The 24,662-nt window shown below is 33.6% G+C and overlaps 6 protein-coding genes across 6 annotated transcripts; 4 read left to right on the top strand and 2 right to left on the bottom strand.

The window, feature by feature from the left end:
• Positions 1-306: 306 nt before the first annotated feature.
• On the top strand, positions 307-2,267 carry LOC108731701 (calcineurin subunit B type 2). Its single transcript, XM_018462155.1, has 5 exons — positions 307-510; positions 702-741; positions 1,006-1,217; positions 1,278-1,487; positions 1,560-2,267. The coding sequence occupies exons 1-5, from the start codon at positions 508-510 to the stop codon at positions 1,605-1,607; spliced, it is 513 nt and encodes a 170-aa protein (XP_018317657.1). The 5' UTR covers positions 307-507; the 3' UTR covers positions 1,608-2,267.
• Positions 2,268-4,330: 2,063 nt separating this feature from the next.
• On the top strand, positions 4,331-11,334 carry LOC108731700 (cell wall protein DAN4). Its single transcript, XM_018462154.1, has 2 exons — positions 4,331-6,818; positions 11,122-11,334. Exons 1-2 carry the CDS (start codon positions 4,538-4,540, stop codon positions 11,253-11,255), a joined length of 2,415 nt encoding a protein of 804 aa, XP_018317656.1. The 5' UTR covers positions 4,331-4,537; the 3' UTR covers positions 11,256-11,334.
• Positions 11,335-13,907: 2,573 nt separating this feature from the next.
• Positions 13,908-16,157, top strand: eIF3f1 (eukaryotic translation initiation factor 3 subunit f1). Its single transcript, XM_018462011.1, has 5 exons — positions 13,908-14,117; positions 14,245-14,414; positions 14,492-14,674; positions 15,602-15,823; positions 15,912-16,157. Exons 1-5 carry the CDS (start codon positions 14,009-14,011, stop codon positions 16,083-16,085), a joined length of 858 nt encoding a protein of 285 aa, XP_018317513.1. The 5' UTR covers positions 13,908-14,008; the 3' UTR covers positions 16,086-16,157.
• Positions 16,158-16,364: 207 nt separating this feature from the next.
• Arp10 (Actin-related protein 10) lies at positions 16,365-17,954 on the bottom strand. The gene is made up of 5 exons (XM_018462034.1): positions 17,792-17,954; positions 17,550-17,702; positions 17,189-17,473; positions 16,839-17,115; positions 16,365-16,718 (listed from the first exon to the last, which is right to left on the bottom strand). The coding sequence occupies exons 1-5, from the start codon at positions 17,869-17,871 to the stop codon at positions 16,386-16,388; spliced, it is 1,128 nt and encodes a 375-aa protein (XP_018317536.1). The 5' UTR covers positions 17,872-17,954; the 3' UTR covers positions 16,365-16,385.
• Positions 17,955-19,019: 1,065 nt separating this feature from the next.
• On the bottom strand, positions 19,020-19,758 carry LOC108731536 (uncharacterized). The gene is made up of 2 exons (XM_018461892.1): positions 19,459-19,758; positions 19,020-19,369 (listed from the first exon to the last, which is right to left on the bottom strand). Exons 1-2 carry the CDS (start codon positions 19,697-19,699, stop codon positions 19,020-19,022), a joined length of 591 nt encoding a protein of 196 aa, XP_018317394.1. The 5' UTR covers positions 19,700-19,758.
• Positions 19,759-21,040: 1,282 nt separating this feature from the next.
• On the top strand, positions 21,041-23,108 carry LOC108731635 (THAP domain-containing protein 5). Its single transcript, XM_018462051.1, has 5 exons — positions 21,041-21,176; positions 21,298-21,421; positions 21,488-21,699; positions 21,805-21,936; positions 22,661-23,108. Exons 2-5 carry the CDS (start codon positions 21,348-21,350, stop codon positions 22,975-22,977), a joined length of 735 nt encoding a protein of 244 aa, XP_018317553.1. The 5' UTR covers positions 21,041-21,176; positions 21,298-21,347; the 3' UTR covers positions 22,978-23,108.
• The last annotated feature ends 1,554 nt before the right edge of the window (positions 23,109-24,662 follow it).

Below are 24,662 nucleotides of genomic sequence, written 5' to 3'. Positions count from 1 at the left end.
CTTAAGTCGTAGAAAATTGACCAATCACAGTCGAATATGAGAAGAATAATCAACTGTGATTGATCAATTTTCTACGACTTAAGACCCTACGACCATTACGACTTCTATTGTAGACCCCGCATTACCACGGAGAAGGTGTCGATGTAGGCTGCGGTCCACTTGACGCTACAAACGCTCCGAAGCATTCTTTGATTAGTCAATTCGTAAAATTCTTTGTTCTGATTGGCCGTTCAAACGCTTCGAAGCGTTTGTAGCGTCAAGTGAACCGCAGCCGTAGAGACGCGACTCGGTGGTCGACGGCGACGGTTGAAATCGATCGGACCAATCGCAACGTTCGTTCGCAACGGACGATAATAGACTAGCAAGGGAAAAACAGGCAAAACGTCGATACGCGGTGCTACAGCCCCCCTTTACAGTGACTGTGTTCCAGCTCTGCTGAGTCTGCCTGTTGGAAAATATTGTTGTTTCTTGAAGACGTTTGCGACAGATTCACAAAGTTAATTCAAAATGGTAATTAAATGCATTGTGCGGATATGAGAATTTGCATAATTTGCTCCACTATTGCGACACTGTCTCGCAATTTGTTAAATGCAACGTGTTAATTCGATGATTACCCGACGAAAATAATTTTCGAAACGATTTATTTGAGGTATACTCACTCCACACGAACGGATATGTCCTAAAAATCGTTTATCTTGCAGGGTAATGAAAGTTCGCTGCCTATGGAACTCTGTTCAAACTGTAAGTTGTCAGGAGTGTCTTGACTTTTACTGGATCTATTTTAAAGTAACCTGATCTGTTTATAAAACTCTGATTATAAAACAAGATAGGCAACACTATTTTAGAGATATACTTATTGTATCCTCAGTGAAGTAAATTGCACAAATATAATTCATATTATTAGAAATTCAAGCATTGATGATTAAAAATTTGTTAACTTGCATGGTCTTGATACAGTATTTTGTAATATGTAAATATGATTGTGTGTAAATATTTGTTCTTCAGTCGACGTAGATGAGATTAAAAGATTGGGGAAAAGATTTCGGAAGCTAGACTTGGATAATAGCGGAGCACTCAGCATCGATGAGTTTATGTCCTTGCCTGAGTTACAACAAAATCCGTTAGTGCAGCGTGTAATCGACATATTTGACGCAGATGGCAATGGAGAAGTAGATTTTAAAGAGTTTATTCATGGAGTGTCTCAGTTCAGCGTTAAGGTAGATTTCGTTTTCCTACAGAGATTATATTGTGTTTTTATACGTGATCTTAATTTGCAGGGTGACAAAGAAAGCAAATTACGATTTGCATTTAGAATTTATGATATGGATAATGACGGTTACATAAGTAATGGAGAGCTTTTCCAAGTGCTAAAAATGATGGTAGGCAATAATTTGAAAGATACACAATTGCAGCAAATTGTTGATAAAACAATACTGTTTGCTGATAAGGATGAAGATGGTAGGATTAGCTTTGAAGAATTTTGTTCTGTAAGTAATGCATTCGCGTCTTGTATAATGTAATGTGAGCAGCATGTTATATACTTTTCACGACTGTTTCAGGTTGTTGGCAATACAGATATTCATAAGAAAATGGTAGTTGATGTTTAAGTGACCAAAGTTTGTGAAAAACTCTTAATTTATAAAACGTGGTATGTTAATTGAAATCTATAAATTAATAATCTATTAACAACAGATTTATGGGATAGTTCTAACAGAGATCTGTTTAGAGTGAACTTACACAATTATTGTTCTTAAGCCTTTGATCAATACAAATCTATCCAAATGAAAAATTTTCATGGTATGCCAGACTAATACAGTGTGGCACACAAATGTTAGATCTATGTGATACAGTCATTTTGGTGTCGTTGAAGATATTCTGGAACGAACCAAATTATCTTGAGCGTTCCATTAAAAATAAAAATCAGCAACGTGATCTTAAATAATTAACAACCTTTAACTGGCATCTTAAGTTTAATGCTGCATGATTTCCAAGATTTTCCTCGAAAATTTGCGGCAAAGTCAGTCTTCTCAAGCGCCTGTCGAAAAGGACTTTCAGACATATAGATGCACTTTGTTCCTTTTAATAATTCTCTGTGGAAAAGCACGAAAGTAAAATCAAATTGCATTATTAATATAATCACCATGCCATGAAACCTATATCATATTTCCGTCATTGTTCAAAAACTAATTGTTAATATCTTTGACGTTTTAATATCGTTAAAGATTTCATTCGTCGGCGAGTTCTTAAGGATATTTACTTTTAAACTAATATCTTAATATATTAATATTTACAAGGGTGCGTTCTGAGTTACGCATGATGTATCATTTTATCCTTTATTATTTGGTGAACAACAAGGACAAACGATGCATCATGTGCTTCATACGTAACTCGAAACGCATCCCAAGTATTAATATATTAATATATTAATATTTTGAAAAAGTTATAAACATTTAGATAAGCCAACTATTAAAATGTATTTATGTTATATAATAAACAATCACGAATTGTGCATTCGGAAGATACAGTGAGGCGGATTTTGCAAAGTTACATAAAATATTAATTATATTAACCTATAAGTCTACTTGGTTAGCCTTTGTGTGTATAAGATGTGCGTGTATAAACTGTATGTTGGCATTGGTCAATTTGTAATTTTCGAATGTACGATTTATTTATTTATTTAGATATTTATTTATTACGTATATACACGATTGGTCAGAAAGATATTATAATTTATCTCTACCAGATACATTAAGATATTTATAATACAGATAAGTTTATTTTATCATTGTTAATTGTTTCTATGTATACTTACATGTTACATGATCTTATCATATGTCTAATTAAAGTTTAAAATTGTGAAATATATTAAGATAAATCTATTATAAATATGTACGTTCATTTTCTATATGTATACAGAATATGGACGTTCCTAACGATTTAACCCAGCTAACACTAAATATTCACAGAAAATTCGATTCGTATTACTAATGTATCGAATGTTCCGGAACAGTAAAAGAATCGTTACAGCATGTGATGTTCAGTCTAACACTAAATATTCACAGAAAATTCGATTCGTATTACTAATGTATCGAATGTTCCGGAACAGTAAAAGAATCGTTACAGCATGTGATGTTCAGAATATTGTGTGAATACTCTTTGTATATTTCACGAAAATCGCTAGCAAGCGAGCAGTACAGAAGGCCGCGGCGAAGAGCATTTACTCGTAAACAAGAATCACCTAGGAGAAAATATAAGGAGCGCAGCACTTCGTCTGTGAACTCAGTCCCAAAATTGGGCTCCAACGCAAAATTTTGTTTAAAAACTGATTCACGAACGACCTGGAATTTTTGGAAAAATTAAAATTTTGCGGAATATATATGGAACATTCTCGGATGTAACGATATAAATGAAATTTTTAATCGACATTTGAATATTTTTTTTACATATCGTAAATATTCGGAATATTTTGGAGTATTCTTGAAATGTTTTTTGGAATTTTAGGAATATTTTATGAATATTTCAAGAATATTTAGCGTTTGCTGGGAAATTAGGCACATTTATGTTATTACAATAATTTATATTCTGTGCTGTACTATATTTTAATGAATTGGTATACTCGTGCAATAAATTGAAAAAGTGAAACAAATATAGTTTATTTTCACTTCAATTTATTGCACCGTATGCATTAATTCAAAGAGTTTTTTTGATAAAGAACAATTAATTTAATTTTTAATTTAACAAGTCTCCTTTTTGTGGAGAAGATTTATAGATCGATCAATTTATTTTTCATGATTTTTTTTGCATGGACTCCATTATATTTCAGTTTAATGAGTTAAATTAATAAGGAAATCGATGTCGAAATATCGTAATACTGACTACAGCGATTGCGCGACAGAATAATCAGCATTTTCATTTGAACAAAGTTGAAACGGAATGAGAACGAATTGGACAAAATTCGGGACAAAATAATGTATCCAGATAAATTTACACAATTGCAAATATTTATATACACGAAGAAAATCAATTATGGATTTAATACTTAAAAAAAATCTTGCTTTTGTATTAATTTTACGATTTAACTAATTTTTTACAATTACACATTCGTGTGGATAGACTTTGATGTATAGATTTTTTTTTAGAAATAGCAGAAACTATTTTTTCTTCTTTTTTTTAGATATTTCTGTCTTAAAAGAAACGTACTTTTCGTTAAAAATTTATAATATATTTATTATGATAAAATGGAATTACATTAATATATATTTGAAAAAAATAGCCTTCGAGATGGCGCTTGAAAATTTGCAACGCGCATCAGTTGGTAGCCCTGCTGTTCTCCCTCTTCGTCACCGCTCTCATTGTTGCTATTTTGTGGCCGGTGTGTTTGCTAGTTTACGTTTTTGGTTGTTTCCCTTGCGTGGAGTATTCCTCCTGAGAGATTCCTCGGATTTTTACGCGGCTCACCTTGTTGACAAACAATCGGGATAATTGAGAGAAAACGTAGAAGACTCGTTGGTGGTGGTTGTTGGCGGCGGCGGAGACGATGGAAAATCTGGAGGAAGTGTTGCAGGCACTCGACGAGTTCCAGAAGATGCGACCGTCGGTGATCCCGCAGGAGCTCGAGGATTACCTGTGCTGGGTCGCCAAGACCGGCGATCCCGTGTACCAGTGGCCGTTGATCAAGACCCTCGTCCGGGAGAAACTAACCCGCGTGATGACGGACTTTTACGAAAGCTGCCCCACTCTGGAACTCGCGCCCTGTCCTAACGTCGAGCATTTCAATTACGATACCATGAAGAGCAACCTGCTCGAGAGGTTGGAATCGTTCGCGAACGCACCTTTCACCGTTCAGCGAATATGCGAGCTGCTGACGGCGCCGCGTAAGGAGTACAATCGCGTGGACAAGTTCATGCGCGCCATCGAAAAGAACATTCTGGTGGTGTCGACGCGCGAACCTGGGCCCATAACCAGACGCGGTGAAACCGGCGACGGGATGGTTAACGGCTCCGTCGAAGAAGACGCGGCATCCGTTACACAGCAACCACCACCTCCGTCACCGCCGCAGCCGTCATCGCAGCCTTCCTCGCAGACGACTCAGCCTCAACCGGCGCAACCGGTACAACCGTCCTCGCAGGACGTGGAGATGGAGTACTGGGAGAAGGACTGTAGCTCCACCGTCACAATTAGCGTACACACCGTCGAGAACGAGCCAGCGCTTATGCACAGCGGTGTCATACCGCCGTCTGATTCTACCTTGACCAAGAATCTATTTGCTGAGGAGACCGTACGAGAGAAACTCGAACAAGTTACCTCTAGAACGGATATCTCGGCGACCAATTATATCACCGCTGTCTCAGATTTCTCTACTATATCGAATTTAAATTTACAGCCACATGGACCGGTACCAGAAGCCACAGCGACTGCTGTTCCTGTGGTACAGAGTCTACCGGCAGTCGGAGCAGTCTCGGAAGACTCCATGGTCCCGAGCACCGATATAGCAGTGGCGATCATGAACGAGGACACCAATTCTCAACCTAATTTAGACATGGAAAACGAGGAGATTGAGGCAAGTACGGTAACAGCAAGTACCACGATATCTACGACGACGACTACGACTACGACGACTGCTACGGCAACAACAACGACAACGACAGCAACGTCAACGACATCGGTATCAACAGCGGCAACTACGACGGTGACCGTAGTGGCTACAGTGATACCGTTAACGACGGATACCACGCGGAAGCTGCAAGCTGCTTTCCAAGCGAAACGCTTCGAATCCGGCGATAACAAGTCTATGGACAAGTCCAATGAGAAAACGACGGATCCGTCGACGTTAAGTAGTATGGAGGAAGAGATTGAGCAGCCCTTGAAAGACGAAGAAACGACCAAATCGAGTCCCGAGCGTATAGATCCTAACGAGATGTCTCGCGATGAAAGTAGATTAACTGAAAATTTATTACAGACCGACATCGAGATGAAATCTGACACTTTGGCGGATGATACTGAAAGTGTCGAAGAAAAAGCTCATGATAAACCGAAGGAAGAAGGACCGTCGATCCTTGAGGACGTAGACGAGGAAAATTTGTGTTCCACGAGCAGCCAGAATACAAATGCGACGGAACTCGTCGAGTCGCAGTCGATGGAAAAAGATAGCACTGTCACATCCAATGAGTGTGTGAGCGCAGTCATCGTGTCTAGTACCGAAGCGTTATACAAAACGGAAAAATCCGAGATACACTCTAAAGAGGCGTCTGAGACAATTTCTTCCACCGAGTGTTTCGCACGTGACCAATCTATTAGCAAAAAAACGGAGAGTATAGAAGATACGGATAAAGTCCTAGAAGATATTCCTACAGCAGCATCCTCCAACAGCAACACCAATGAACAAGAAGAGCAAGAGTCCGACAACAACGATAATTTGAACATTATGGAAATTTCCAGCGACAAGATGGTTCTCGTCGAGTCTATGACATCGGATCCAATAAGCAGCGTGGAAAAATCTAAAGAAGCAGCATCTGTAATTGAAAAACTCGAACCTGTCTCACCTACTGTCGAAACAATAGAAAGCTCCGATAATGTCAGTTGTCAGTCTCCAAAGGACGACAAGTTAACAGACGATCAAGATGACAGTTTAGCAAATTCACAAGGCAATAAAGCAGCGGCAGGTATTACGATAAAAGAGAACCAATCTTCTGTAATAGAGAATATAGCGTGTAGAAAGGAATCAGAGGAATTAATGGAGGTTGACGACGAAGAATCATTATCGACGTTTCAACAGGATGAACCTATGGAGCAGGAAGCATTGGAGGAGCTGCCGAAAAGTTAATCTTGACTTATCTAATTGGCATGTTTCTCCTTCCTTTTATTTAATGTTTGATATCTATTCTTAAGATAGATGTCGGAATATGAACCAATTCGTAAATATCTTTGCACATGAACAAGATGTTTACGATATGCACTTTTGTGAACTGACTTTTTATAAATTAAATTTTTTAATAAAAAAAAATGATAGCATTTCGTTTGTAGTAACAATAATTTTGTTTGTAGTACCATATATTAAAAAATATAAAATTTTTTTTAAAGGACGCTCGACTTTAAGGTAAAAAAAATTATTAATATACCTCGAGATTCAGAATCATTTGTAATTGTTTGCAATGATTTTCCGGTCGTTTATAGTTATATCGTTTAAAAGTTACAACAAATTATGTAACTTTGCTAATTTTTTAGATATCTCTAATCCGTTTGCGGTATTTTCTTTAGTATCGTTTGTAGTTGTGTGCAGTGATTTTCCGGTCGTTTGTAGTTGAGTCATTTAAAAGTTACAACAAATTTACAAATTTACGTATATACGTAATTTATTTATTGTAAATCTATGAGTTGTTTGAGTTGCCGATTACGAATCTGATGTTAAATTAAAAAAATTCAAGATAGCGCGGATATAATATGGCGGACACAAAGGCTGTGTTCCAAAATTTATTGCCAGCATAAAATCTATAGTTTACGTTACGTATACTATACATTTTCAGCATTGACAGTGAATTTTGGAACAATCAAATACTGGACAATCTTTCACTTCTATGGAAACTGTTATGTTGTGGTTTTTTCGGCTCGCCGATTACGAATTTTCTATCACATTTTGGAAAGTAATCAATGACAATTTTTTAGTGGAAAAAGCATTTTTTTTATTACTTTTTCATAAAAAAGGTTAAATTTAAGTTGATAACGTTTAAAGGACAACATGATAGTTTTACTTAGTATATTTAGAAGCTTTTTTACAGCAGACATGATCTTTTCATCTTGCCTTTTCGGCTGGATAATTTTTTGATATTTTGCCTTCGATGAAAGTAAAGGTAAATTTGATAGAATTCGCAATTTATATTGTAACTTTTAAACGGCTCACCTATAAACGACTAGAAAATCACTAAAAACAACTACAAACGATTATAAAAAATATCCCAAGAGCGGATTTAAGATATCCTAAGAATTGGCAAAATTACTTTTTTTGTTTATCGTTAATATGTTGTAACTTTTAAACGGTACAACTACAAATGACCGGAAAATCACTACAAACAATTACAAACAATTCTGAATCAAGATATATTAACAATTTTCTTTTTACCTTGAAGTCGGGTAATAGTCATTTTTCAAAAATTTAATTTATAAAAAGTCGGATGTCAGGTTCAACAAAGATACGACATGCTTGTGAACGCGGTATATAAATACCTATATATAATTTTCATAATCGGTAATTATTATGAGAATCATGAGATTTAAATTGTGAGCAAACGTTAGGTAATGCTCAATGAAAATTCTTTATCATCTTAACTTAAATATTAATTGCTGCTTTATTTATTTCGGATTTATCATTAGACTGAATAAGCTCTGATATTTACTTATAAAGAGATCTATCGAAATGAATTTTCTATAACTCTTGGAGGAAAAAAAAACACTGCCTACTCCTAAAAAGATTGTAATACTGTAAAACCGCTTGTATAGAAGTCAAATTTGGTAAACATTTCAATACAGATTTATACAAATACCACGGATATCTGCTTAGAATAAGGTTGTGCCTATAACTATTGTGTACATTGCATATTGGACAAGTATACCTATAATGAATTTTTAAATATTGATTTTCAGTAATGTATGATTACGGTACATATTCGCGTAACATTTCACAATCGAGGTGAATGAAAGTTTCATTTGTAATCACAGCCTTATACTAAGTTCTGATTAAATCTGGAGACATATATGCCAAAGGAACCAATTAATTCCGAGAATACGTTCGAGATCAATCATGTTCCTTACGAAACTTTTTACAATATATAGCAGCATTTGAAGACACGAAAACACTATTATTTCGAGCTGTTTATTAAAACTGTTAAAAACTAATTCGAGAAACTAATTACATTTTGAATGTATCGTTTATAATTAGTTTCTATTATCGTTATAGTAGGCAAGTAATTCCTTTTTTTTTTTTACAAATGCTTGCTATGTATAAAAGAGAAAAAGACTCTCTAGTAGAGCAAGCTATGTTCTGTGAGCTTATGGCTAGCTCTTTGTGATCAGACATTAGCATGCTGGTTCCTTCAGTTTCCTGTGTTTTAACAAATACAGAACGTTCAAATTCGAGCTATATGGTTATATATACAGTAAATCTGAGTGAAAAGAAAATCTTAAAGCGGCCCATTGCAAACCGATAAAATTGACCTTATTAAAATCGATCCACAAATTAGGACCCGTTAGCATTATGTCGAATCGCTTGCAGTTATATGTATTTGCACAAAATGTTCTCAAGCGGATTCGATACGGTTCTACTGAAACGTTATTAGAATATTGTAGGAATGGGTTATTAATTTAAGAATTAATATAGATTAATAACACATAATATACGAATGTGGATATCTAAAAAAAATAGCTGTATATTATTTTATAAAAAAAATATATAAAAATGAGAGATTGTCAATTTTCTATCTTTTATTCGTAGTTGTATATGTACCTGACCTTATTAAAAGAAAAATATTTTAAAAGAAATAGGAAATAACAGGTATGAATGATCGAAGGGTATCGTATTGTCGCTACAATGTAATAATTATACCTCGCTGTGTCTATGCAACTATTTTCGCGAATGATATGTTACGTATCTTTCTATAACATTCAGTAATAAAATAAATATATAGCACTAGATATAATATTTCATTCTTCTATTTTTTATTCCAATCAGATAAGATATATTCCCGCCAAGAAATGTACCAATAATGTATGGAACTTTTTACATGATTTTGGATATTTAAAAAATAATAAATATACACATGTATATACATATAATACATTAACCATAAAAACAGCGTTATAATGAAACAATCGTAATGAATTACTATTCAACGATTTGTTCTATACATCTATGCGAATGTTTGATGTTTCACTAATTTTTTGAAAAGGCCATGCTCCAGATTCATTAACTCGACGTAAGTGCCGGTTTCCGCCACTTGTCCTCCATCAAGTACCACGATTTTATCAGCGTTCTTTATTGTACTAAGTCTGTGGGCAATCGTTATCACTGTCCTTCCACGGATTGCACGTTCTACAGCTTCTTGAACGAAATATTCACTTTCTGCATCTAAGGCACTGGTTGCTTCGTCTAGTATTAAAATTTTTGGTTTCTAGAGACAAAAAAAATTATTTTATATATATATATGCCGATTATTTTAATAATTACGAACGTATTTAAGTAACGATTTACCTTTATTAATGCCCTGGCAATGGCAACTCTTTGACGTTGTCCGCCACTAAGGGCAATACCCCTTTCCCCAACTACCGTGTCTAATCCATCAGTCATTTTTTCTGCAAACTGTAATACATGCGCCTGTCTTGCAGCCTCTTCTACATCAGAATCTGTCGCAGATTCCATTCCGTACAATATATTATCCCTTATTGAACAACTGAAAAGAATTGGCTCTTGAGATACAATACTGATCTGAGACTTTAACCACGCGGGATCAAGCAGACGAAGATCGTGGTTATCCAAGAGAATCGACCCTCTTATAGGGTCGTACAATCTTAATAAAAGTGACGCCACGGTAGATTTACCGGAACCCGAGGAACCAACAATAGCCGTCATAGAACATTTCTCTATGTTTAAATTAAAACCTTTCAACACGGGCATCTTTTCTCGCGTTGGATATGCGAAAAAAACATTTTGAAACATCACATTGCCCGATAATTCTTTTCCTAAAATTTGTCCACCTTGAATGGGAATAAGCGGCTGTCGATCGATTAATTCAAACAAACGAGCATTAGCACCTAGAGCTTTATTTAACTCGCTATATGCCTTAGATAATCCATTGAGAGAGATGCCCACGTAGCCGGCGTATAATAAAAAGGCGCTTAAGCTTCCAATTGTTATATCGGCATTTGATACCATAAATACTCCATTATAAAGGACTGAAAGAGCAATAACGTTCCCAGAGAGACCGGTCATACCGAAAAACATTCCTCTATATAAACTCTCTTTGTAACATAGTTTTAGAACGTCTTGTAATTTAGCGCTATATCTGTCAATCTCGCGTTTTTCTTGCGCGAACGCCTTGACAGTTCTTATATTGCCGATTCTTTCCTCCGCAGTTGCATTGACCACTGCAATACTGCTTTGGAGATCCTTGGAGATTTTTTTTAAGACGCGTCCCCAAATAGCAGCAATAACTGCGACAGGTGGTACTATAGCTAAACCGAGTAAGGCTAGTGATGGTGATACATAAAACATCATGGATACTCCTGTTATAGCCATAATAGCGGAGCGCAAACCATCTGATACATTGGACGTGACGGCGGAGCTAATAAGTTGTGTATCTCCTGAAGAAAAAAATCAAAAAAGATTTTAATGCATTCAATCATTCGCATTGCTAACACTTGATTAGTACATATTAAAAACACCTGCATATAACAAATTCGATCACTTGCATTAAATTAGTACATATTAAAAGCTGCTGCACATGAAATTAGTAAATTAAATGTAAAAGCATATAAATATACATGTATTATTTCATTGTCAAAAATAATTATATTATACTACTGTATGTAGATACTTTTTATATAACAGTCATTTTAATGAGCACTAGTTCAATGTAATCCAAGTGATTGAATTCATCACAGAAAGTATCTAAATGTAGTAGCATAATATAATCTTTGATAATACATTTTGTTAAATAGTACATTGTTAACATAACAGTATATTTAATCATTTAAAATATTTATATATGCTTTTACACTTAACTTTGCTAATTTTGTGTAGGAGGATTCGTGTTTTTAGTATGCACTAATCTAGTATAAAGTAAGAAATCGAATTTGTCATTAAAAATATATTATATCCCCATTTAAAGGTATAAAACGTACCGCTCAATCTCCCAACTAGTTCTCCCGTACTTTCTCTGTCAAACATTGCCGTTTCCCGCTGAAGGATAGCGGCATACGCCTGTTTCCTGAGGGACTGTGTGATTCGGTGTCCCGCCGTGGACATTAGGTAAACTCTGCCAAAGTTGCTCACACCGCCTATGAGAAAAACTACAAATAGAGCAAGCGTTAGTTGATTAAGATTCTCTTTCATGCCAGTCTTTTCCACGGTATTGACAACATCTATCACTTTGCCAAAGCAGAACGGGACTGCCATCGTTACGCTGGACGACACGAGCAACAAGGCAATGGCCTTCATTAGGGTCCACTTCTCGGGGACGGCCAGTAAAATTAAAGTCCTCAACTCCGAGCGTCTCTTCGTCTTAACCGCGTGGTTAACTACAGGCATAGACGTGTCGGACCGGATAGCATTGGTCGTGCAGTGTCTCAGTCCGATGAACACACGGCCTTTCCTTGAGAATCTGACGACCTGCCTTGTTAGGTAGGAGTCTAACAGATAATTCTGCGATCCTCCAATCCCACAGCATCCTGGTTTTCGTAGGACACCAGGATTAGTTAATAATTTCCAAAGAATCGTCATGTTATATGCGGTCTAATTATCGCAATGTGCGACATGCGAAATTCAATGGAAAACAGAATAAATCAGCCTCGTAAGGATTAGCTTTCGCTCCGAGCTAACCTAAACAGTAGTGTTCAAAGCTTCATTGGAATATCGTAATTATATGCGGTAAGCGTACTTTGGACGAGTACGATTAACATTACAGAAGACAGTCTAACGGTATTACGTTCGATTCCTGATTACTTTTTTGATTGATCGAATTGCAATAATTTTTAGCTGTACACTTCTCGTTACGTGCAGATCACGACAGACTCATCATTGAATCATGGAATTTTTTTTCGAATCTTCTCTTTTATTGTCAAGAGGAAACAGTCAAAATTTTGAAATAAGCTTCGGCATTTTTTAAAATTACTTATGTATTATTATTATATCGCTATGCTTTCTCTTTTATTATCAATTATTCAGCAAGTGTTGAATAGTGTTGAATTTGAACCATGGTGGAAGGGATTAATATGAGGTTATTTTCTATATTTTAAATTAAAAATATTACATTGTAGGGAGAGGTGACTTCTATTAATTTTAATCAATTTAATAATCGACGCGCGCGTTTAAATATTATTAAATAATAGTCTAATGTTCTGTGTTTTAATTATTAACATGGATATAATATGCAGAATATATAATATATTAATTATATGATAATATATGAATATATTTTATAATATAAAATAAATTTTTTATATTGTAAAATTTATTTTTATTGTTGTTTAATATATGGATCAATAAAAAATTAGAGACAACAAGAATTATATAGTGGAAATGTTCAATATTTTGAATAATTGACTGATCTAGGATGATTAATTTAGTAATTAAATTATAATATATAATTTTGTGACATGAACAGAATTAAAGGCTGCGTTCAGCAGAACGGTCGTTTTGCAACTGTTGGAAGTTTCCTTCGCGCTAATTGGATCATACTTTTAGATCTAGAAGAATGGTCCTATCTCAGCAGACAATCATAAAACGGTTGCAAAACTGTTGAGTCTGCTGAACACAGCCAATAATTTTTTTAATAATAGTGAAAAAAAATTAGATCAAGAAGAAAATATTTATGTAATTAGAATTTTTATTTTTACAACGATTTAGATCGAATTACGTAAAACACTGTTAAGTAATTAATAATTATTAGTAATTTATAATATTTAATTTGTAGTTCTGCCTTGAGGTGTCATGAACCAATCAGAGGGCCGCATTAGCATCTTAAGATATTACTTAAGACGGTCTTGAATATAAGAACTGACTATGAATACCGACCTTAAAGTGCAAGAATCTTAGGGAATTTTAAGCAATGCGAAAAGCTCCCGTTCCACCATAGTGATTTTCAGTTCTTTTTCAGATTCGATCGATATTTCGATTCAGTTGGCGATCTTGCGAAAGTATCGATTGCCAGAGAACGGGAACAGCTTCACTTCGATTTGCTCTGATCACACTTCGGAGTTCAGCGTTGAAACACGTTTTTTCCGATTCTTCCGTGCCGTAAACATGGCGCTTAACCTTACTGTCAAAGTGCACCCCGTGGTTTTATTTCAAATCGTAGATGCTTACGAACGACGAAAAGCGGAATCGTTGCGCGTTATCGGCACTTTACTGGGTAACGTATTGTGCGACAATTCTATCTGTCTAGCTCGACCCAGAGCTCCTACCGTGACTGCATCTGGCCACCGGAGAGTCGTTATCTCGCCGAGACTTTCGACGACATGTGTTATTCGTTGTTTCAGGTACCGCGGAGAAGGGGATCGTCGAGGTGACCAATTGTTTTTGTGTACCTCACAAGGAATCCGAGAGCCAGGTGGAAGCTGATCTCACCTATGGCATGGACCTATATGACTTGAATCATCGTGTCAATGCGCAAGAGAATATCGTCGGTTGGTGGGCTACCGGCAACGAGGTTCTCTTAACTCTTGATTTCACTTTTTTCTTATGTATTTTTCTCGATAGTACGCAACTAAACAAAATGTGTCGCAGGTCACCACACATTCATCTGTCATTCACGAATATTACGTGCGAGAATGCAATAATCCGGTGCACTTGACTGTTGACACTACATTGACAAATACAACGAGAATGGCGATCAAAGCTTATGTTTGTGTTCCATTGGGCGTACCTAATGGCAAGCAGGGTTCTATGTTTACTCCAGTCAAAGTTCAGGTTCGTCAGAATATTAATCCTTAATATATATGATTCAGTTATTTATGTCTTACATATGTCTTTTTTTTGAGAATTAGGATTTAGCTAAATAATGGTTTTTATTTTTTTCTTTTTTTTATACACAACTTTACAAATACTTTTTAGGCCTGGTTTTTCATTATCTGATTAGCTTTTAGTTAAGCTTAACCTGATGTTTTACCCAATGGGCTTCAGCCATGATATCATAGACGAAGCCTATTGGATAAAATATGAGGTTAAACCACAAGTTAACCAGACAATGAAAAACCAGGCCTTAAAGATGTTAAAGTATATGTATGAAATATTTAATTTTAATATATTTGTGAAAATGATGAAAATTAACCTGGGATACAAATCACCTATCTTCTTTACTTTTTCTTCATTTTTACAAGTATACAAAAATTAAGTGATTCTTACATGTAATTTAATATTTTTATAAAGTATTGGTAAGATTATGTGTTTAAAAAAGTTATAATATGTAGTAATTATTTTTTGGTGCTCCTAGTATTTTCAAAGAAAGGAAATATACAAGAGACAAATGACCCAATTGTATATACTAAGGATTAATAAGATCTATCAGCAATAAATTTATATCATAGAATACATAAAAAAAACTTGTTCTTTTTAGCCAAAGATGTAAACTTATTTCTTGCAATTTAAGTTTGTTTACATTGCTTGAAATCCCCAAAAATTTTTGCAATTAAAATAAGATAAATATGTATTTCAGCATTGAAAAAAGTAAAGATTCTTAATGTAAAAAGGTACAAGCAATGTAAACAGACCTTTCTCTTCAACATGGAGAAAAAAAGAAAAAAATAACTTGTGTAAGAAGTTCAACTGAAAAGAACAAACTTGAAGACTATCTTTATATAAAGATTACTTTCAATATTATAAAATCTTTCCATATAGATTACATGCTATGAGCCAGAAGTAGTAGGACTGCAGTTGTGTTCAAAGACTCAATTGCCGTCTCACGTACAAGCGTCCGGAATGAAATCTAGTGGAGGGATAGAACCCATGATGGATCTTGCGCAAGTCTCAGAGGCCTGCTCCAAACTTTCTTTAATGTTGGAACAAGTACTGGCATATGTTGATGATGTCCTAGCAGGAAAACAACTACCAGATAATCAAGTAAATTCAGACGAATGAAACGTTTGTTTTCATCTATAAAATGCTTGCTATCATTTAGCCAATACATACGATTATTCTGCTATTTCAGGTAGGCAGAGCTCTTTTGGATATGGTACATTCCGTGCCGAAAATGACGAGCGATCAATTTGACGAAATGTTTAATAGTAACGTTAAGGATCTTCTGATGGTCGTTGCGTTATCTCAGTTGATAAAAACGCAGTTGCAGCTTAACGAAAAACTTACTCTGCTTACAACTCTATGATTAAAAGCTCTTTGATTCTTCACATTGTACAAATACATAATTCAGAAAAAAAATCAACAATTATAGTCCACCCTCTCCTGATATATTTTGATTACTTTTAACACTATTAATTGGGATTAAAACAGTATTTTGTGAAATTGTAATTATAATTAATGAATTATAAAAAGTACATCATTAAATGATACAATTATATGTACAATATGCATTTTATAAATAATTACAATTAAAACATGTAATAAATATACAATTATTTACTTAATTTTTATAGATTACTTCGTTAAATCTTACTCATTAATTTATTCATATTTCGTAAGAAGTTTCATCCTTTTGATTATCTATAAGATTGGACCAATCGGGAACTCGATTTGTTTTTAAATACACATCTTTTGTCAAACATCGTAATGGTATATCTGTCGTGCCAAAAATAGCACCGCCTAACCATGTTGTATAATTTGGTTTACTAGGTGCTGTATGGAATTTAAACGATTCCACCTTCAATTTAGCTTTATATAGATCGCTTTCGATTAAGGCCAACAATTCCGACTTCAGGCGACTTGCAAAGCCTTTTGTCATAGTTGTTCCTCCAACTAGTATTATATTTTCAGCCAATATCCGCCTTGTATCCAAAGGGCACTGATTTAAAATTAAATTAATTAAAATTGCACAATTTAACATTTAACATTAGAAACATGCATTTGGTTATGTAACAATCTTAGAGATTTTATTGTGTATAGTACAGCAGATTAACTTTACCTTAACAATAGCGTCGAGTATCATAGTAGGCAAAGAGAGATTATCATTATCCCTTTCCCATAACACCTCAAATGCTCTTTCTCTAATTTCTCCAGGTATCGCTATTCTTTTAATACCAGGATATGTGACATCGGGAGGTGGAGTCAAAGCACTTTCGGTTCCTAGTTTTGCAGATCTTTCTAGCGTAGTTACAAAACATGTTCTTACTTTAATATCTTCCAGTATGTTTTCTGACAAGTCTAGGTCACTTGTATCTCGAAAGTATCTTTTTAAATTCCTATGAATTGCGAGACGAATATAAATATCTGTTAAGTAAACCTCAGTACAAGAAAAGGAAAATCATAACTCACTCATGTACAATCTGTCCACCTAAAGGTAATGCTTGCCAGGCTTTGAGTATCGGTATTCCTTCAAAGATTGGAATCAGAGTTGCTTCCTGATATCCAACATCTAATACCAAAGCCGTATCAATACCGAGAGTGCTAATTGTTGCTAAGTGACTCGGCAGAAACAGTATAGAACCAACTTCGAAGTGTTTGAACATTACTTTCGCTAGGGTATCTCTGAACGACGTCACTGCCAATGGAGACTCCAAAAGTAATATCCTTGCATCTTTTGGGCTTATCACAACATACCTGTGTCACACAAGTCACTTTAGATAGAAATTCTAGGACAAGCCTTAATAAATAAAAAAACAACTTATAATCTTACTTAAAAAACAATAAATGGAGAAAGTCTACAAGTAGTTGATACAGATCCTCGACGTCCTTATAATCAATAATTCTGCGTATCTTCTTTGATTCCGAGCATCTCACTTCTGTTCGAATAATACCACGTGGAGACACTTCTCCCGCGTAGCCAAATCTATGTTAAAAAAAACATATTTAACATATAAATATATCCAATCGAATCGTAAGGGCTGGAAGAATCATTTTCCTTTTCGCAATACTTACTTTGTATAGGCGCTCCCTATATCAAACACTACCATTTGCTTATCCGAGATATATCTCACGCCCTCGTACCCGCGAAGCATTTTCTTTATTATTTTGTACGCGCGTTTCTCGAATTTTTAATATTCACAAATCGTTTGATAGACGAACAGCTGAAAATGCCACAGCTGGTCGCGCATAATGGAAGTAATAAGGTGTGCTCGTGCGCAGGCATTTTTTGCTGGCCAATGACAGAGCGTGACTCTAAAGCTGGAAACACAATAGACACAGGCAATAGGCACAGGCAACAGGGAATAACGAGCCGTCCAATCAGAGCTCTGGAGTATAAGTTCGATATTATATCCCAGAGTTGTGATTGGACTGCTCGTTATTCCCTGTTGCCTGTGCCCATTGCCTGTGTCTATTGTGTTTAAGACTTAAAGCTGATTCTACATTGATCGCATCGCAGCGTCGCAAGCGTGTCGCAAGCGTTATGGTCCAATCAGAGTCGAGCTAGCTTGACGTTGATTGGACTGCAACGCTTGCGACGTTGCGATGCGACTAATGTAGAACCAGCTTTAGGCCGGAATCAGACTACGCATTGAAGATTGAGGTTGAAGATAGAAGATTGAAATTTGACCAATAAGGACAAAGAAATTTTAGCTCCTTTCGTTTCGATTGGTCAAATCTCAATTTTTCAATCTTCAACCTCAATCTTCAACGCGTAGTCTGATTCCGGCCTTATGCAGGGTCTACAATGGAAGTCGTAGCAGTCGTAGGGTTTTAAGTCGTAGAAAATTGACCAATCACAGTCGAATATGAGAAGAATAATCAACTATGATTGATCAATTTTCTACGACTTAGGACCCTACGACCGTTACGACTTCTATTGTAGACCCCGCATTAAACGCAAAGTGCTAAAATACTAAAATGCTAATTTTAGGACTAGTAAATTTATGTTACTTTAAAACCGTTTATATGTTTATTTAACGTTTATTAACATGTACCACAGTAAATAAATTATATACCGCGCTGTGTTAACGCTCTCATTAATTATATTATTGGTTTTTAATTTTCAGAGTCTGATTAGTATTTAATTTTGATTTTAAATCACGCTGGCTGAAAAAATTCGAACACGTGCATGTGAATGTGAGTGTTTATACGCTAAATATATTTAAGAAACGAGAGAATGGATAAAAAGAAAAGGTAAAGAAAAAATGTAGAAAATGTAACTAAATGTATCTAATTATTATTATTTATTACTGTATGCAACAATATAATTGTTGGAACACACAAGCCTTTTCTGCTTTATTAATTTCCAATTATATTTTTCAAATTTTTCATCGAATGGCAATGGATCTGTTGTACAATTATTCCCTTGTGCGGGTCCAATAACAAAAATTAAATTACCTTTATAACTTTCTATATAATTACAGAATGCTACACAGTTATTAAAGTAGCAAAATAACATTGCATATCGTTTTGGTACTTGAAAATTTATCGATTTATTCTCAACAAAGATAATATTTTTTAAGAATTGTGGTGGAGAATATTTGCTATGCCACCAAGAACTATCCAATTCTATACCCACAACGTCCAATCCTTGAAAAATATAATAATGGGCAATTGTATTATCGAAATATATGTATGTATAATATATTATATACACCAAAATTATTTTAAAGATTTACCTGAACATTTTTGTAATAACCACTCTAATAATCCACAACCACAACCAATGCTTGCAATTCCAGTTAAATTATACTTTCGTATAACATCATTTATCCAATACAAATCATTCATATCGGGAAATATCCATGATAATCTACTAGACTTAAGATTTTCACTCGCAGAAGATAAAGCAGCAATCTCTTCCCACTTTTGAGAATTATATAATGAAATAATATTTTCGTCGATATCGTCGCTATTCATTATCTTTAGATTTCTTTTTATATGTATTACAAATAATATTAACAATTCACTATTCTTCACTAATTTACTAAGATTTAAAAAACAAAATTTTTGCAGAACATTTGAAACAAAATATTGTTATCCAACAGAATACAAATTAATGAATGAGAGAGAAAGGGTTTACATCCGTGAACTTGGGTTATGTAATTTTTCCAATAATAGATATTGACTCTTTCCTATATATAATGTACAGTAATAATTCTTATACATATACAGGGTGTATCTTAAAAAGCGCCCACGAATCATATAGCGCTGATCAAAAACTGAGTCTAAAACTTATGAATCATTTTGCAATTTTTGCATTTTTTTTAGTTACTCTATAAATAGAATTTCTACTTATTCCATAAATAGAATTTCTATTTATGTTATGTTATAAAAAAATTTATAATATATGTAGGCCCGTATTCAGAATGCGCTTTTATATCGATAAAAGTGCACTTTTATCTCTGAAATTCTATATCTCGGAAAAAAAATGTTTTATATATAATTATATAAAATTATATAATATATAAATTTATATAATATTGTATATAAATGGACACATATTTTATATATATTTATATACATAAATAAAATATATATCAAATTATATACAATTATATACAATTATATAGATATAATTATACATAATTATATATAAAATATGTCCATTTATATACAATTATATAAGATTATATATATTTTATATAATTATATATAAAACATTTTTTCTCAGGATGCGTAACGTAAAGTAGGTATAGTATTGTTAGTGCGCTAACATTCTTATAAGCGCGTTCTGAATACGGGCCGTAACGTATTTTCCTATAATATTTTCGTGCAGTATCTTCCTATATTTTTATATGCAATATTTTTCGAGAATATGGCCCTCGTATTTCTTCTTCGAAGAAAGGGAAGTATCGTATACGGTTGAGTTCAAATTTCATGCCAATTTCTAGGCTGCGTTCCGTTTCGCGCATTATGCGCATGATGCATCTTTATCATTGTTATTCACCGAATGTTAAACAAAGATAAATGATGCATTATGCACATCATGCGTGAAACGGAACGCAGCCCTAGCGAGCCGCGAAATTAGAAAAACGCGTGCATGCTGCATGCCAAGGCTATGTTCCACTCAACGCTCGCGAGTATCGTTTGTCCTTGTTTAACATTTGATAAACGACAAGGATGAAATGATTCCACGAGCGTTGTGAGCGTCAATTGGAACGCAGCCCAAGCATGCAACATCACCATGGCGCATGCGCAGTTTGTTACATTTATGTCGTTATGACCAAGTTTCGTAACCTTAATAGCAAACTTCTACATGGTATTGATAAATTTCTACAATTAATATCTCCTTCCGCAGGGTAGATCGACACTTTTTTCTCCCACTTTTTTCTTTCATTTCGTGCATAAACGCATCGAATGAGCATAATTTTATCGAAATTAGAGCTGAAGAAAGGTATTCTTAATAAATATCTTGTCAATTTCCTCTCAACGTTTTTAGAAACAGTAGTTAAATATTTTTTCTGTAAAAAATTTAACATCAAACTTAATAGTTTTATGCTTTAATTATTTCACAGAAGATTGCTCGATTGTTCAAGATTTAAAATACAATTGAAACAATATTCCAATGCGTTTTAAACCTCGTTTTTGTGCATATTGTAAGCGGAAACGTATACGTCAATCAGGATATTCCTTTTTCAAGTAAGATTAAAAAAAATTGAATTAGAAATATAACTTAATATAATTTTGTATATATTGTAAACTTAGATTTCCATTGGACAAATCAAAGCTTTTAAAGAAATGGCTTGATAGTATGGGAATCAAGAATTGGACTCCAGACAAAAGCAGTGTTTTATGTTCAGACCATTTTGAGCAAACTTGTTTACGCAAGGTAGGAGAAAAGTATTTGACGTTAAAAGATGGAAGCATTCCAACGATATTTAATAAGGTTGACTGTTTTAACAATATTATAATGTCAGGTAAAATCTTTATTTTTATGTTGTATGAATTTCTTTAATTATTGAAATAAAAATATTAAAATACAAATATAGTTATATTCTACTTATTTGTATTGATATTAACAGAAAATGTTTCTCTTCATGAAGTAACGTTTGATCAGAATTTAAAACAGAATCAGAAGATACAATTCAATGATAATAAGTCTGATTTTCCACAAAAGACTTCTTGCAATAAATTCATCCAAACTTATTCAGATGGTAACTATTTTCTCATTAGTCTTATTATAAGATATGAAATTTGTAAGTCTTCTTTTTAATGGTGAATTTGGTCAATTCAATTACATTGAATTAGTATACATTAAAAATTGTTTTATATTAAATATTCGAATGCAGCAGCATAATTTAATCAACTTTGACAATAACATAATACGTGTATATTCTGTTACGTAATGTGATAATATCATTATTAGGTATTTAAATGTTTAAAATATTTATATGCTTCTATATTAACTTTGCTGATTTCATATATAAGTATTTAGTATGCACTAATCTGGTATAAAAACCTTATGTCCATGATCAATTAGTCATTTGATCGAATTGTTCAAATGTGATTTGTTAATTTTTTTTCGATTAGAGATCTTGCACCAATTTCTAACATCATGGACATAAGACTTAATGCAAGTGACCGAATTTGCTATAAATCAAAGTATTAAATTTCATATATTTCTATAGGTCCGTCCGCATTGCTTAAAATCCGTTAAAATTTTTGCTTTTAAAATGAGATAAATATATATTCGAGTGTTAAAGGAAAAAGCAAAGATGCTGAATGCAAAAAATGCAAGCAACGTGAACAGACCTTATGAATATAAGAATATGCCAATTTCTAAAGAATTATTTAGTATGATGAAACATACATAATAATGGAATAAAATAATAATTAATATGAAAAAGTCCTTCATGAAATTTTTTTCATTTTTTACAGATGAAGATATAGACAGACTATTGACATCTAATAAGAGTGGAATTGTAAACCTTGATCATCATTATCATATTTCTCCATCAAAACTAATTGAGAAGCTCGTAAAGAGTCAAGAAACATTAAAGAAGAGACGACATAAAATTCAAATGCAAAGGCAACAGCTTCAACGTTTTAAAAATTGCATAACGAGCTTAAAAGAAACAATAAAGGAATTACAATGCCAGCGCATGATGTCAGAAAAATGTTTGAATTGTATGTCAATGGTTATATCACACAGAATTCCCGAATATTCAGATGAGATAAAATCTAAAAATGTCTAAATTGAAAGCAACTATGTGTCATATATTACGTCCAAACTCACTCGATTGTATAAAGAACATTGGTCATTGATCTTTATGTATATACAGGGTGAGTCATTTTAAGTGACAGATCCAAATATCTTCAAAAATACGCCAGATACAAAAAAATGGTTTAGACAAAAATTGTAGAGGGCAACGGGGGACATCTAACTGTGCTAACAGTTTTTACCTTCAGGTCAATTTTCAAGGTTATTTGAAGGTCATGATCATTTTTTAAAATGGAATTATATGACACAATTGCTTATTTAAAAAATTATCCATTTTGCATACATATTTTTTTAAAGCAACTATGTGTTTTCTTTCCACTAATTGATTCATCTCATTATTCTGTTCATAAAAGTATTAAGGTATGTTTTGGTTATCAAAAAATTAATAGTTTACGAATTATTTAATATTTTATGTCAATATGTGCCACAATGAAATATAAAATATCTCGTAAACTATTGGTTTTTTGATATCGCTACCTTAATACTTTTATATGCAGAATAATTAGAGGAATCATATTATGTAAAAAAAATTCATATAATTCCATTTAAAAAAATGATCATGACCTTCAAATAACCTTGAAAATCGACCTGAAGGTAAAAACTGTTAGCACAGTTAGATGTCCCCCGTTGTCCTCTACAATTTTTGTCTAAACCATTTTTTTGTATCTGGCGTATTTTTGGAGATATTTGGATCTGTCACTTAATGACTCACCCTGTATATTATGGGCTACGTTTACACCGTGCATTTAGGCCGCGACCTATACAATAGACATCCTTGTTTATCCTGTATATTAAACAAAGACACCTATCGTATAGGTCGCGGACTAAGCGCACGGTGTAAACGTAGCCATTATTTTATATTTTTCACAATATATCATACGCCTATTAACATATACTTATGACGTGTTTCAAAATGAAACGTATTCATGACATGTGTTAAAAATAAAGAAATAAGTATTTTTGGGAATATATATATTTTCGACTTATATAATTATAACCTATTATCAGAGTTGGATTGTTACCTGTTGTTACCTTAAAAAAGTAACACATTGCAATTACTTTTTGTAAAAAGTACGTAATTTGTTACCATTTCTCATTACTAATTTAAAAAAGTAACGCGTTATCATCACTGTTAATTTGAGAAGATGACGATTTATTACTTTTTTGTAATAATAAAAAAGTTAATGGATTTTAAAATTACGTTGTTTAATAATCAGTAATAGGGGGTTGCTAGAGTGACCAAATTATCGACATTATGGTCACATAAAAATCTTCGAATTAGCTAAACAGAATCAAAAATCCTTTTACAGAATTAAAATAGACGCAAAATTAGGTGGTGCAGTGGAATTTATACTAAAATCGAAAAAAGTTGAAAACTTAATTAACTTTTTTTCGATTTTAGTATAAAATTCATTAAAATTCATTAAAATTTTTGTATGTGTAATAACTTTAAGGATCGTTTATACTGGCCGTAATCTGCAAGAAATTGACCAACCATAATCGATTATTCCCCTCTCGTTTGACTGTGATTGGTCAATTTTTACGGCAGTCTTGATCTACAATAGGTATTTTAAATCTTAAGCTTAGGGTTGGTAAAGACTAATGCTTTTTTTAAGAATGAAACATTGTGTTTCTTCTTAAATATGTTTTTAATGCTTT

This window comes from Mycetomoellerius zeteki, unplaced genomic scaffold (genome assembly GCF_001594055.1).
Source record: "Mycetomoellerius zeteki isolate Tzet28-1 unplaced genomic scaffold, Tzet1.0 scaffold135, whole genome shotgun sequence".
Taxonomy (NCBI): domain Eukaryota; kingdom Metazoa; phylum Arthropoda; class Insecta; order Hymenoptera; family Formicidae; genus Mycetomoellerius; species Mycetomoellerius zeteki.
The sequence above is the reverse complement of the archived record's forward strand: the minus strand, read 5'-3'. Positions and strand labels throughout refer to the sequence as shown.

Coding starts and splice junctions, on each gene's coding strand:
- LOC108731701 (XM_018462155.1), top strand. Junction 1,218..1,277: donor TGTCTCAGTTCAGCGTTAAG/GTAGATTTCGTT, acceptor CTTAATTTGCAG/GGTGACAAAGAAAGCAAATT. Junction 1,488..1,559: donor GCTTTGAAGAATTTTGTTCT/GTAAGTAATGCA, acceptor CGACTGTTTCAG/GTTGTTGGCAATACAGATAT.
- LOC108731700 (XM_018462154.1), top strand. CDS start 4,538: ATGGAAAATCTGGAGGAAGTGTTGCAGGCACTCGACGAGTTCCAGAAG. Junction 6,819..11,121: donor ATTGGAGGAGCTGCCGAAAA/GTTAATCTTGAC, acceptor TTTCCTCCGCAG/TTGCATTGACCACTGCAATA.
- eIF3f1 (XM_018462011.1), top strand. CDS start 14,009: ATGGCGCTTAACCTTACTGTCAAAGTGCACCCCGTGGTTTTATTTCAA. Junction 14,415..14,491: donor GGTGGGCTACCGGCAACGAG/GTTCTCTTAACT, acceptor AATGTGTCGCAG/GTCACCACACATTCATCTGT. Junction 15,824..15,911: donor AACAACTACCAGATAATCAA/GTAAATTCAGAC, acceptor CTGCTATTTCAG/GTAGGCAGAGCTCTTTTGGA.
- Arp10 (XM_018462034.1), bottom strand. CDS start 17,871: ATGCTTCGCGGGTACGAGGGCGTGAGATATATCTCGGATAAGCAAATG. Junction 17,703..17,791: donor ATAGGGAGCGCCTATACAAA/GTAAGTATTGCG, acceptor TTTTTAACATAG/ATTTGGCTACGCGGGAGAAG. Junction 16,719..16,838: donor TACTCGACGCTATTGTTAAG/GTAAAGTTAATC, acceptor ATTTTAAATCAG/TGCCCTTTGGATACAAGGCG.
- LOC108731536 (XM_018461892.1), bottom strand. CDS start 19,699: ATGAATAGCGACGATATCGACGAAAATATTATTTCATTATATAATTCT. Junction 19,370..19,458: donor GTTATTACAAAAATGTTCAG/GTAAATCTTTAA, acceptor ATATTTTTCAAG/GATTGGACGTTGTGGGTATA.
- LOC108731635 (XM_018462051.1), top strand. CDS start 21,348: ATGCGTTTTAAACCTCGTTTTTGTGCATATTGTAAGCGGAAACGTATA. Junction 21,422..21,487: donor TCAGGATATTCCTTTTTCAA/GTAAGATTAAAA, acceptor TTGTAAACTTAG/ATTTCCATTGGACAAATCAA. Junction 21,700..21,804: donor TAACAATATTATAATGTCAG/GTAAAATCTTTA, acceptor TGATATTAACAG/AAAATGTTTCTCTTCATGAA.